The 13,059-nt window shown below is 52.4% G+C and overlaps 4 protein-coding genes across 4 annotated transcripts; 1 reads left to right on the top strand and 3 right to left on the bottom strand.

Annotated features, from left to right (window-relative positions):
* Window positions 1-24: 24 nt before the first annotated feature.
* Window positions 25-1,924, bottom strand: BZA70DRAFT_289851 (uncharacterized protein; the record flags this gene model as incomplete). Its single annotated transcript, XM_064914153.1, has 3 exons — window positions 25-1,206; window positions 1,264-1,395; window positions 1,460-1,924. The coding sequence occupies 3 exons, from the start codon at window positions 1,922-1,924 to the stop codon at window positions 25-27; spliced, it is 1,779 nt and encodes a 592-aa protein (XP_064768250.1).
* Window positions 1,925-2,955: 1,031 nt separating this feature from the next.
* BZA70DRAFT_257849 (uncharacterized protein) lies at window positions 2,956-7,558 on the bottom strand. Its single transcript, XM_064910832.1, has 4 exons — window positions 7,099-7,558; window positions 6,596-7,030; window positions 3,375-6,535; window positions 2,956-3,311 (listed from the first exon to the last, which is right to left on the bottom strand). The coding sequence occupies exons 1-4, from the start codon at window positions 7,242-7,244 to the stop codon at window positions 3,127-3,129; spliced, it is 3,927 nt and encodes a 1,308-aa protein (XP_064768251.1). The 5' UTR covers window positions 7,245-7,558; the 3' UTR covers window positions 2,956-3,126.
* A 116-nt stretch (window positions 7,559-7,674) lies between these two features.
* BZA70DRAFT_267746 (uncharacterized protein) lies at window positions 7,675-8,346 on the top strand (the record flags this gene model as incomplete). The annotated part of the gene is made up of 1 exon (XM_064911122.1): window positions 7,675-8,346. One exon carries the CDS (start codon window positions 7,675-7,677, stop codon window positions 8,344-8,346), a length of 672 nt encoding a protein of 223 aa, XP_064768252.1.
* Window positions 8,347-10,742: 2,396 nt separating this feature from the next.
* On the bottom strand, window positions 10,743-11,653 carry BZA70DRAFT_279345 (uncharacterized protein). The gene has a single exon (XM_064912761.1). The coding sequence runs from the start codon at window positions 11,480-11,482 to the stop codon at window positions 10,949-10,951; it is 534 nt and encodes a 177-aa protein (XP_064768253.1). The 5' UTR covers window positions 11,483-11,653; the 3' UTR covers window positions 10,743-10,948.
* Between the last annotated feature and the right edge of the window lie 1,406 nt (window positions 11,654-13,059).

Genomic DNA, 13,059 nt, shown 5'->3' on the forward strand with positions numbered 1-13,059 from the left:
GAAATAAGGGCCAAAGCAGTAAAACTACACCTCACATTCAAACCCTTTCCGTTCCCACGGCGCCTCCATCCCACCATCCCACCGTTCCAGCATCAGCATCAACCGCTGGATCCGCAGCACCCACAGATTCCCCGGCCGATTATTCCGCAGCGCGAGTGTCTCAAGCAGCGGTGCGACCGCGGTCTGCGGCACAATGAATTGCTCTGTGGGACCCCATTGCACCGCGAGCATGCCGTCTTGGAGCGGGCGGTGGCGAGAGAGAAAGGGGATGCATGGGGTGAGTTCGAAGATGCAGTCGTTAGTCGAGAGGTTTTCTCCTAGCGCAGCAGCAGCAGCAGCAGATTTTTGCTCGCGGTAGATTGCGGCGGTCCACCACACGAGCTCGTACCATCGCTCATCGAACTGCGTGTCAAACCCCGCGATAGCGCCTTCGACGCGACCCACCCCGACAGGGTTGTCAACCTCCTCATCGTTCCTCATCACCCAATCTATCTTGACCTTCCTCACGCCCCGCGCGCTCGTCCCCGCCGCTGTCGCAGCCGCGGCATCGACGTACTCGCGCAGCAGGCGCGGGGATACGTGCTGCCAGTTTATAGCGCGGAGGTCTAGCTTTTGCCAGAAGCGCGGGATGGCGCGGACGGCGGTGCGCCAGGTGCGGTTTAGGGATTCGAGCTGGACGGCGGTGCGGAAGGTTAGTGGGACGTAGTCGAGGATTTGGATCAGGAGTTCGAGAGGGAGGACTGTCGATGGGTCGACTTTGGGGCCGGAGAGGGAGGGGTGGGGAGAGGGTGGTGTTGGTGTTGAGGGTGAGACTGAGGAGAAGGAAGTGGAGGAGGAGAGAGAGGATGAGAATGAGGATAGGGACGAGGAAGGGGTGGACGATTCGTTGACTGGGACTGGTTGCGGCGGCGGCGTAGATATCGAAAGCATTGAAATCTCGCCGGCAAGCTCAGACACCGACATACACTCATCCTCAGCATTTACTCCGCCCCCACCACTCAACAACTCCTCATCTCTGGCGGCAATGCGCGCGTCCAGTGACCGCATGCAGCCGTTCAGGACGAGTTTTCCAGACACGAGGCCGGAGAAGCTGCGGCCGTGCTGGCGGACGAGCTCGTCGATTTCGTAGACGCCGGTGGCGTAGATGTCGCGGGCTTCGTCGAGTTTGGAGAGTCTTTCGTAGGCGAGGCCTGCGATCCAGTAGCCCTGTATGAATATGAGTTAGATTCTGTGGGGTCTGTAAAAGAGATGGAGAAAACATACTCTGTAGTTGCTTTTGTTGATTGAGATCATGGTTAATGCGTCAGCTAGAGCGAATTCAGATAGCTTTTTACCCAAGCAAGCAAGTGCTCGATGATATAGCTCCTGAAATCCCAGACCGTGATTAAACTCCATCTACACACACACACATGTCAGCACTGTCGCACTCTATCGCCCCTCACAAACAAACTCAACTCACCTTTGTAAACCGCACGATGGCAGTCAGATACTGATTACACTGCGACGCATACATCGCCGACGCGCGATGATCCTCATACTCGCTCGCTTTCGCCGCGCTCCTCACGCTGTCTTTTCCCGACTGCCCGTTCAAATGCCCCGCGATTCCTTCAATCGCGTTGCCGACCCCGGACGCAAGCCCCAAGTTCTCGTCAATCTGCCTGTTTGAACCCGCTGCTGCTGATGCTACCCCGCCGTCCACTGTCGACGTACCAGACTCGTCGGTACGAGACCGCGGCTGCTGCGCGAGAGAACGCGGGTTGATGCCGGTGTAGTTGTGGTCGGCGTACTGCGCGAGTATACCCGCGCTCGTAGCTGGGTTCTTTGTCGGGAGGTTTGAGATCGAGACTAGGCCTTCGCGGGGACTCACAAACACGAGGTTTTGGTGCTCGGTGCTGGTACTGCTGCTGATGGAGAGAGCAGACATCGTGGTGTTCAGTGTGAGATATGTTGCGATTTTGAGAGATTTGGATCAGGATTGGTTAGATCAATGGGTTGCCCAGTCGTCGTTATCCTTGATCGCTTTGTGAATCATAAACAACGCAGTGCCATACACTCATCCCACAGCCATCAATACCCCACAAAAAACAGAATCAGAAACCACAAAAACACAAAGCCGAATCAAATCTTGCTGTAACGCGTCTTCGCTGGTCGGTCTCGGAATACCCCGTCGAACTCCGCAATTCAGGCTGGTGAAGGAGGGGGAGTGGTTCCAGAATAGTGGACGCGGGACGATAACAGGGCCGTTATCGCCAGTGTGGGAGGATAAGGTTTCGAGGTCAGGGGGAGGCCTGTATATCGATCATGGAGAGCAACGAGTAAACTTGTGTAACAGTAAACCTGTGTAACAGTAAACTTGTGTAACAGTAAACATGGTGGAATATTAAGTTGATCAGGTGGCGGAATTGGAATCATAACAGAGCCCTCCCATTTCTAAACTTGTGTAAGTCTTGTGTAACACTAAACTTGTGTAACACTAAACTACTTGTGTAACACTAAATTTGTGTAACAGTAAACTTGTAAGCTTGTGTAACAGTAAATTTGTGTAACAGTAAACCTGTAAACTTGTGTAACAGTAAATTTGTGTAACAGTAAACCTGTAAACTTGTGTAACAGTAAACTTGTGTAACAGTAAACATGGTGAGCACACGCGCTAGTCTTGTGTAACAGTAAACATGTGTAAGTCTTGTGTAACAGTAAACTTGTGTAACAGTGAACTTGTGTAACAGTAAACATGGTGAGCACACGCGCGAGTCTTGTGTAACACTAAACTCTTGTAAGTCTTGTGTAAACTTTACAGCAATTTGACCTATTCGACAATTGATATATAATGGAGTATTCATCTACTACGCACTTCTAGCAAAATCTTGTTCGCAGAAGTCAAAAAGCTCCGCTTGTCAAAGCTACGAGGCAACGCCTGATTCACAGCTGTCGGCATATCTCTCTACACTACACAAACAAAGAGTCGTAACATTGTATTGTACTATCAAACAAATCCGAAAACCAATAAACTGATCACGATGTTATCGTCAGGGTAAGAATGTTGCTGTTACCGGGTGGGTGGTGCTGTAGTAAGAATAATAAACTGTAACTGTAATTGTATGTAGCTGTGCTGTGTAATATGCCCGATCAGTCGTCGGCGTGGTTATGCAGTTGCATGCCGACCAGGTAGACTTCATCGCGTAGCCGCGTGTTCCACGAGCTGCAGACTCGTCGGACGGCGCGGTAGCAGAAGATTATAAGGAGTAGAAGGAGGATGGCGGGGTATATAAGTCTGTAGCTGGCGACCAGCACGTCTTGCGATACGTCTGTTCCTAAATAGGTAAGAATACAGGTTAGCAGTTATCTTTATCAGTAGAAGTGCAGGAGATACGTACGGAGTGCGAACTGTGCTGCGAATACAATAAGCACCGGAGCCAACAAAAACACCCCGAAAAACAACACGGCCGGCTTGATAATCTTATTCGACGCAACCCGCGCATTCGGCCTCGCGTATCCGTTTGCAAACGTGGACGCCAGCGCGGTCTCGAGCCGCGAGTTGGGCCGGATCGTGGAGGATATTTTGTAGATCCCGCGGCAGTAGAGGAGTCCTAGCGCCCAGCTCTGGATTACGTGGATGATGGGCTGCTCGGCGGAGTAGTAAAGATGGAGCGGGATGACGATGTAGAGCTCGATCGTGAGCCCGAGCAGGGAGGGGATCACAAAGCCTAGAGCAGCGTAGACGTAAACGAATTTGCCGGCGCTGATATAGATCCCAATGATCTTCCTGATAAACTCCTGAGGATGACTAAAGCTATGCACAAGCTTCAGATACTTCTGTCTGATGTGCTCCCGGTTCGTGACGAGAAACTCGCCAACCATGTACGCCGCGCAAAAGATGTACGCGCCGAACGTGAAGCTGATCACGTCGTTCATGGGGCGCTCAGGATCAGTGACGGCCTCGAAGATCTCTCGTCCGAGAAGTAACGGGCCGAGTGTGACGAAAAGGCCGCATGCGGTCGCATACATCCAAATACCCGCCAACAAACACGCGATCCGCACTCGGAAATGCGGCGGCGTGTACACGACAGTCGTATCCTTGAGATCTTCAGGCGTGTCCTCCTTTCCGTCAAGTCGCCGATTGTCCTTATTGACGACGACAAACTCATGCCTCTCCTTTCGCAAATGAACGCTGTCGGAACTAGGCGCGCGCACAAACTCTCCGTCCCGCAGGAAGAGAACTTGCGACGCCGTCTCGTTGATTTCGTCCGCGCTTCGAATCGGCTCGATGCCCTGCGGATCGCGGAAGAAGGACAGCATCCAGTCGATCGGAGACCGGAATATCAGCTTGCCCTGCTCGAGCGGCACCTCGCGCCCGAGGATGAACGAAGTCAAGCGCAGGACTGAAGCGGCCTTGCGGAAAAAAAATTCCCACGAATTCTCGACTACACCCGACGGCTTGAAGAACTTGAGCAGGTACGCCATAAACACCTGGTACATAAGCAGTTCGATCGGAGCTTCGCCCATGGTGCCGTTCCACGCCCAGTGGATTGGGAGAATGCCGCCGCCGACGACGCAGCGCAAGCCGTAGACGACGCCGCCGAGACAGATGCAGATTAAGCTGCAGTAGATGAACGCGGAGATGATGATCTTGCGAAGTTGCATCAGCACAGGTCGGTCGAGCACGTCGCGGATCGGATGGAAGTTTGGATCGTTGGGGTCGCGGATGAAGAATAAAAGCCCTGGACGGACGATTTCTCGGCACATTGAGACAAAGAGCGCAAAGTGAAACATGTAGCAAGTGCCTGCGAACCAATGCAAAAAGACGCTGACAAACGGATGATTGAGAGTAAACTCCCACCTCGAAGCAATCGAAGCTCCGTCAAACAGCGGCAGCAACGCAACGTCGAGGAGAATACCGCAAAAGAGAGGGAAGACAACGAGCTCGATCGCGATGATGACAATCACCTTCAAAATCGCACCCGCCTGTCCTAGAACTTCAACAATCACCCGCTCGAGCGCCATGCTCATCCGACGATTGCCTTTCTTCTTTGACCATCGTGAGAGATATAGCGCGCCTAGGACAATCAGAAACAGGTACCCAGCAAACACGGCCACCACGCGATCAATAGCAGTGGTATGATCCGGCACAACGCCGCCGTGGATGTACTTGAGCCACGCCGGGTTCATGAGGACCAGTTTGATGTCATTCATACCCGAGCCGCCCAAGAGTGCTGTAGCGTCGTTCTGCCGCTCGACGATACGCGCCCAGCTCTCGCTAATCACGCGCATATCGGCCTCGTCCTTAAGCCAGAAAGCGAGCCAGGGAAAGTATTTGGTGGTCGTTATGTTTGTCAGCTGCTCGGATATCTCGATGTACAGTCTGACGCCAAAGACTCCGTACATGAGCACGACGATGAAGATGTCGACGCCCTGGTTTGCTATGAACGCCATCACGCGGATCGGAAGCACACCAAAGAAAGTCACGGGGTGCGACATAACCATGAGCACGAATTTGCCAATCAGATACGGAACCCAGAGCGCGAGCGCGAGCGTACCAGTCATCATGACGGTCGCGAAACTGCCGTTCTGGAAGAGCGTCGAGAGTGGGCCGCGCACGCCGATGAACTCGAGCACGCCGTCGAAATCGTCGCCGTCGTCGTCGCCTTCGCCGTCTCGGTCTTCAACGGCTTCTTCATCCTCCAGCCGCCGCGCAGCAGGTTCCATCATCGCATCAAAGTTGTCGACAACGTCGATCGCACCGGCCAGTCGCTCTGCGTCCGCTTGGTTATCACCGCCTATGATATACTCCTGAAGCCATGCCCCAACAGTCTCCCATAATCCAGGCTCCTCAACATTCGCTTCTGGCTCCTGCTCAGGTTCCTCCTCCGGCTCAGGTTCTATCGGTTGTGCTATATCATTCATAAGTTCGTCTAGGTTGAGTTGGCCTAACCGCATCTGTGCATCCGCAGCATTAACTTCAACAGCCGGCTGCTGCTCTTCTTGTCCATCCTCAACATCTATCGGTGCTCTGTTTGCATCGTTGAGGTTGTGTCTTTGACGTAACTCGCCCTCGTTATTCTGCTGCCGTCGGAGAATCTCCAATTGGTGCTCGCGGTGGTGTTGAGCAAGTAAATCAACCAGGTTTGGACGGTCAGGTCCAGCATCTGCAAAGTGCTCTACTACCAACTGTCTTGCTCGTGCTGCAAACTCAAGTCTATCTCTCTCTTCTTCAACAAGATCGATGACCCCCGCTTCATGACCAGCACCTCCCGCGTCTTGATCGCCAGGCGCGTCTTGTCGAAGCGCAACCGCGGCATCGTTGGCGGGTTCTCGATCACGTCTGGGAGCGTCCAGGAGGCCTGGTTGGATGTTCTCCATTACCTGCTCGCCTAGCGGTCGTTCGTCCACGACGGGCACGGCTCTGACGGGGTCGGGGAGGTTTACGTTCCAGGCGGCGTTTTGGAGGACCCATTCGCGGATCAGGAAGACGAGCGCGACGACGAAGATGACGAGACCTGTGATTACTTGGCCTTCGAAAGTGTCGTCCAGTAATTTCCTGAAGTTAAAGTCAGTGATGAGCTTTTTGTGGGGTAATAAGAAGAATGATAGTACGTACTCGATGAGGGGATCGGATACCAGATCGCCAAAGATCATGTGCTTGATTGTGTACCCCAGCGACGGCGCCGCGGGTTCGGGAACGACGACGGTGGCATTTGCCGCGGCCGGATCAACAGGCAATCCACCACCGAGAAAGATAGTTTCTGCGAGAGTGTTGTTATTAGTCTCAAACATCTCGTCAGACAACCAGAAATACACGCGGACGGCGTAGCGAGTGCTAAGTGGAAGCCAGATGATCCAGACGAAGGCGACAAGGATGAGTCTTTGGTAGAGGAATATCCAGGAGCGGATGCGGTCGAGCAGTTTTTCTGCGAGGAGGAAGAATGGGATTCTTGTCGGCATGTCTGGAGCGTATAGCTTTGTGAATTTGAATGGGGTTTTGCAGAGTTCGCAGGTTGGTTTGCGCTGGGAGTGCTGGAGCCATTCTTGAAGACTGCAGTTTGCACTTAATGTTAGTACGAAGACGGGGGAAGAGTAGTGTCAATATCGATGATCTCTCACCATTCTTGATGCACGTATTTAATACTCCCGCTGCATTTGCAAGGATGATAGAGCGGCTCTTCGGCGGTGCCTTCGCCGCGACAGATCCGGCAGGTATCGGTCTCCATTTCGTCAGAGTCATCAATTATGTCGCCGTTGAATGACATTGTGAATTAGATCTGCCGGCACCCGACGACACGGGGAAATTCAACAGAAGGACGAAATGACGGGACTGCTTCAGACAGAAGAGGGTTTAGAGCATAAGAAGGACAGAAACAGAAAGACCCAGACCACCAGAGAATGCACTGAATAGCTGGGATCCGGCGAGCGGTATCTGTGAACTGGAAGCAGTGGAGGAGATCAAAAGAAATCTAGATCGCGATGGTTTGGAATCGGCCGGTCGGTCTTCAGAGAGTGAATGTTCGGCTCCAGCCGTAAGCGCGTCGCGGTGTTTGCGCGCTTATGCAATATTCGGCTAATCCCCGTAATCGCCCGTCCCGCGTTTTTCTGACGCTATCGCCGCCGCCGGGACCTCCTCCATTGTCTACTCGCTGTTTATACCTGAGCAGCAACTGTTTAGCAGCAGAGATAGTGCAAATGGCATCAGCAAAGTCGGTCAAGACCGAGACGGAGCCGTTGATCAAGTCCGCGAGCGGAAACCCGCCTTCGTACTCGGCGATAGTCAGGTCGCAGCAGCGCCCGACTGTGACATCAGAAAAGGGCCCACTGCCCGAGCACGGCTTTGCGACTTTCCTGCGCATCGACGGCGAGGACCATGGCGACCTTGTGCCGCTGCACGAGGTAACGGCGTGGGACATGCATTTCATGTCTCCGCTCTTCCACTCGATGCTGACCGTCAACGACCCATGCGACGGCCGCGACTTTGGCGGCAACGAACGCAACTACCTCGCGTGGCTGCGTCTGGCGGCGGGGTTCACGTCGACTTCGTACGCGTTCATCTTGAACTACTACATCCCGCCCGGCAGCTCGATCTTTGGACCGGACAAGACGCCGATCGAGCCGACGCTGCAGAACCGCGGGGCGCTGGGGTGGGGGCTTGTGTTTTTGGTGTGCTCGATCGGCACGATCTTGTACGCGTTCCAGTGCTATTTGGTGCATAATTTGCACTTTGGACGGCGGAGACTGCTCGTGCAATTCAGCTGGGATATTTTGATGTTTTTCGGATTGACTTGTCTCGCGACTGTTGCGGCGTCGTTTTATATGATGGCGGGTGGGTTGATTGAACGGCAGCGGATACAGTTTTGGTAGTCTGGTCCCTTGTCCTCTATCCTCTGATAGATGTCCTCTGAGAGAGGATGCTTTTTTCTAATTTTTAATATTCTGTGCAGTATTCTGGAGTTTTATTATTTAATCATGTTTGTTGGCAAAAGTACTGTTGAATGTCCGATTTGATACATGGCTGAGGTGGATGCATTGTCGCGTCTTGTAATGTAAGCATGAGTTTGCTTTTCTTTTCTTTTATTTCTCTTGTTTGTTTCCTTTCGTTGCAACACTTTCAAGAATTGAGTACGAGGTTTAATGATGGGGTGGGTGGAGAGGTATGGAGGTTGGAGGGGAGTTGGAATGGATGGTATATGCTATACGACCGTGCATGATGTTTTTTAATCAACTGTTTTCATCACTCTATTATTTGTGGAAGCTGTATACAGCAACAGTGCAGCATGTGATTGCCATCGAGGATATCTGGATGGTGGTGAGCATGTGCGGGGATGAGAGAAGCTGAAGAAGCCAAGGCTGAATGCAATGAGCGGGGGTTTTTTTTTACAATGAGAATATAGTAGTATTCCATATAATGCAGTATATATCGAAAACAGCAGGAGATACACTGCTCGATCCGAGTAAACAAACCCGAGTGCGGCCAAGTGTCTTTCTTGCAAGTCCGCATTCGGACAGGAAGGACAAGAAAGCAAGATATATTGATAGAGCAGGTTGATTAGTTACGCCTGTCCTGCTTATTGAGCCCGTAGCTCATTATAATGCTTACTGAGCTCACTCACTGAAGACAGAAGTCATTGCTAGCGAAGGGTTTTCTAAACCTCCGGTTCAGCAGTTTGAACCGCGATGCAACCCTACTCTACTAGCCCCTCAAACTCTATAGCTCACACGTCCCGAAACGGAGAAGAGAGTGGAATATGCGCAGAGACCGAGGCAGCGAGTGGGATTTGGAGATCTCCGACGGCATCTTGATCTGTGGTGCTGCGGCCGTGGTTTTGTGTTTTCTATGTTTTGCGGCAGAGCGAGAGGGTTGGTTGGTACAGTGAGCGTGTAGGTTCTGCGTTCTCTGTTGGTTTGCAAAAGGCGTATGGACCTGTCCTGTCCTCCGGCCGCAAGCCAGCTCGGTGCACGACTCTCTCTCTCTGCACTTTCTCGAGCTCTATGGTCTACGTCTACGTCTACAGTCCAGCTGTAGATGCAACCAGTAACGCAAGCCAGAGCCGAAAAGTCAGAGACCGCACATGGCTCTCGGCCCCGGGACTCCGCGGGGCAGCCTGCCACGTTGTTTGTCTATTCTTGGTCCGTAGTAGTAGTGAGGGTGAGTAAGTGGACGAAGTGAGACTGTACCAGCGGTCTTAGTTCTTCAGACAGATGAAAGACAGGGTGGACACAGCAGCGGCTACAGTTAACGGTTTTTGTTCTTCGAGGTGGTTGACAAGACACATCGCCTCAAACCTGACTCACACGGCCAGTCACCACTGGCTCACAGTGTGAACTTCACTCATCCAGACCAGACTCACTCAGAGTCAACTCAGACTCAGACAGTCTTGGGTCTTGTGGCAATCCTCATTCTGCTGCTGCACTGCTACTGCTGCTACCACTACTACTTCTACTACTACTACTCCTACCACTACTCCCCTCGCTTCGAGGCCTCGCTTCGAGGACAGCGTCCGGATTATCGCCGACCGAAGGGCGGGTAAGGTGGGCCTCCGAAGACACAAAGCAACAGGGGCCCGGACCGTTCGCTCCGCGGAGGCGAGTGCCCGCAGCGTCTGAGCTCCGCAACTCTCTTGAGTCCTGACTGACTGCGAGCGGAGGAAGGTGGTGGCGGCGGCGACCGCCGGACCTGCTGAATGAGACTTTTTACCGCTTTGGGTAATGGTGAGCGGTGAGGGGCTGGTGGTGAACTTAAATCCGCAGACGCGAGAAAATGGCGTGAGATTCTCTTTCAGATCTGCCCGGATCTGAGTTTTTTATTTTTTTCTTGCAGAGTGTTGCTCGTTTAGGGTTAGTGGGCCTTGTACAGACCAAGAAGACAGACAGGCCGGGGGACCCTCGGGCTCTGGCTCTGGCGGCTTATTCTTTCCACCCTGAGTACCGCACAGGACAGCACTCAGCCGCCGGAGAGATTGTATTCTAGACTTGGAGAGAGTGGGAGGGGAGTGGTGCAGTGTGTGGTGGGTCAATTGACGGTGTAGATGTATTGTAGCTGATTGCTGCTGCTGTTGTTGCTGCTGCTGCTGTTGCTGCTGTTGCTGCTGTTGCTGCTGTTGCTGCTGTTGCTAGTAGATGTTGTGGCCTGAATAATAACACAAATTACTCCGTTCAGCATTATCCCACGACATCTCAATATCTATGATATCTGATCAATCGGTAAAGAAGGAGTATATAGCAATTGAGCATGATTACGAGTATGCAGTACTAATAGTGTATAATAATCTATTATTGTATAAATGCCCAAACACCATAAAAGCAATCCGAACCAGATATCTATAAAATGTATCCCAAACCAAAGACTCCGTTTTGCCCATAATAAAAAAAGAAACCGTTTAAACCCATTGTATCCTACACCAGTCCAGCCATCCATCCGTACCAGCGTTCGTAATCGTGTCAAGTGTGTTGAAGTGCACTGCAGCTAAATGTACCACAGATCATCCGAGCTCTCGGCGTTCACCTTCTCGAGGATCCGGCTCGCGAGCTGCTCGGCCTCATCAGGCTCTTCGCACTGCGAGCACTCGCGCGGCACGGCGTGGGCATCGAACGACATCTCTGGGCTGCAGATTTCAAAGAACGACTGGTCCTGCACGAGACGGGGTGTTGACGGCGACGAGGGCGCCGAGGAGGCCGAGCAGGAGCAGAGCGAGAGCGGGAGGGATGCGGTCGAGGAGGCGGGATTGTGCGAGGACAAGAGAGAGGCGGCGCGGGAGAAGTCAGAGGTGTCGAATGTGTGTTGGGTGGATGCGTAGCCGGCGGAGGAGGAGGAGTTGCTGGCGTTGCTGGCGGAGTCGGAGCGGTTGCGGGCGGGGATGCGGGGGAAGAGGTCAAATTGAGAAGAGGAGGAGGTGGAGGAGGAAGAGGAGGAGAAGGAGGGCGATTTGGGCATGGTGAATCTGCGCTTGAGCTTGCGGGAGAGGGACCTGCCGAGCTGGGTCGGTGGATCAGATAGCATTGTGGAGGGAGAGTGGAGGTGGGGGGAGAGAGGAGGTGGATGTGAGCATGCAATGTAGAGCAGGCAGTGGTATGGGAGAGCAAGCAGCAGGGCGGTGGTGAAGGGAGAGAAGAGGATGGGGATGGTGAAGAGCAAGAAGATGAGGAAGAAGAAGAAGTCGGGGGATATAAGTACAGCGACGGAGGAGAGTAAACACAATAAGCCTCAGGCTCTGCCAAAATAATCGAGAAGTCATCTGCTGCCCGGAGTCCGGGTACGAGCAACTCTAATCCGCGCGAGGTACCCTCCCGCGCTTTGCTTAAACTGGTTAAACCGCAGGTTTGGAAGTCCTTCCCTTTTTGGACTCTCGGTCCTCGGCTCGTTGCTTTGTTTTGGAGTCCTGGTTCTGGTTTGTGAACCGGGCGGGTAGGGCTTTAGTCACTGCTGCCTGCTCACTGACTGCTCTGCTCTGTTCTGCTCAGTTACTGCCCAGTTACTGATGCCCCAATCACTGCTGTTGCTGTTGCTGCTGTTGTTACTACTACTGTTGCTGTTACTACTGCTGCTACTATTCACACTATTCACACTGCACTGCTCTCAGAGTCAGCGGCATGCAGTCTCGGTTCACAGGTCCAGATATTACACCTTCACGCCAAGCTGTCTTTGTCTTTGTCCACTGCAACTAATTACTCTGTCCTCCCCGCGACAGCCCGCGCTGCCTCGTGAAAGCGTGGGAGTAACCCGAGCCGACTAGCCTAACTCTTTTCTTCTAACTACCTTTTCTCTTGTTCTTAACTGCTTCGTTTATTCAATCCTACTTTCTCTCTGTCTCTGTCTCTCTTTTTGAGCAGTGTCGGTGCGGTGCATGCTCTCGGTTGCGGGGCCTTGCTCACTACGGCTGCTGCTGCTGCTGCTCTTCTGCATTGCATTGCGAGTCATCTTCTTTTTCTACTCTTTTGTCTTATTTCCTCGTTTACTCCTACCCTGCTGTACGTACAGCGCGTCATATTCCATTTCTAGCTCCTCGTCTCTGCTCTGGATTGTAATTGCATGAAATGTCTATACAAATCGAGTTGCTTGATAAACAGACTGAGTTTACTCTTTTCAGACTACATTACCTGATCGGGAGAAGTAGCGATAATCTCGCAATGTTAGCTCTGTTTTTGTATGTCTTGGTCTGGTGCGCTCAAGATAGCTGCCTTGTTGATTTTTAGACTCTGCTTGGATAAATCAGTTCTAATTAGAGACGAGAGCTGCCCCCTCATCGTATCCATCCCCACCATGTATCCACTCCATATCCTAAACATAGAAGACTCATAAACCCATCCTAACAGTATGAAATTAACACAATTGTCCTGCTATTATAATCCAGCGACGATAAGAAAGGCTTAGGCAAAGCGGACGTGCGCGAACCAGGATAAATAACCTGATCGCCCCGATTCGCTCACCCGCGCTCTAGGGTGCTGCAAAGCTTGGTGCCCAATCAGGACAGTTATTATCTTTTCTGACTGTCTCTGATTCTTGAATTTGTCATTTTTGGATGTTAAAGTGGACGTGGAGGGTGGTGGTGGTGTAGATGTCTTGCGTCGTAGCGCATG

This window comes from Myxozyma melibiosi, assembly GCF_037950935.1.
Source record: "Myxozyma melibiosi strain Phaff 52-87 chromosome Unknown BZA70scaffold_6, whole genome shotgun sequence".
NCBI lineage: Eukaryota > Fungi > Ascomycota > Lipomycetes > Lipomycetales > Lipomycetaceae > Myxozyma > Myxozyma melibiosi.

Excerpts from the sequence above, each read along its gene's own strand:
- BZA70DRAFT_279345 (XM_064912761.1), bottom strand. The coding sequence starts at position 11,482 with ATGCTATCTGATCCACCGACCCAGCTCGGCAGGTCCCTCTCCCGCAAG.
- BZA70DRAFT_257849 (XM_064910832.1), bottom strand. The coding sequence starts at position 7,244 with ATGTCATTCAACGGCGACATAATTGATGACTCTGACGAAATGGAGACC. Across the intron at positions 7,031-7,098 it reads AAATACGTGCATCAAGAATG|TCTTCAAGAATGGCTCCAGC; the intron begins GTGAGAGATCAT and ends TGCAAACTGCAG. Across the intron at positions 6,536-6,595 it reads GTATCCGATCCCCTCATCGA|GAAATTACTGGACGACACTT; the intron begins GTACGTACTATC and ends CTTTAACTTCAG.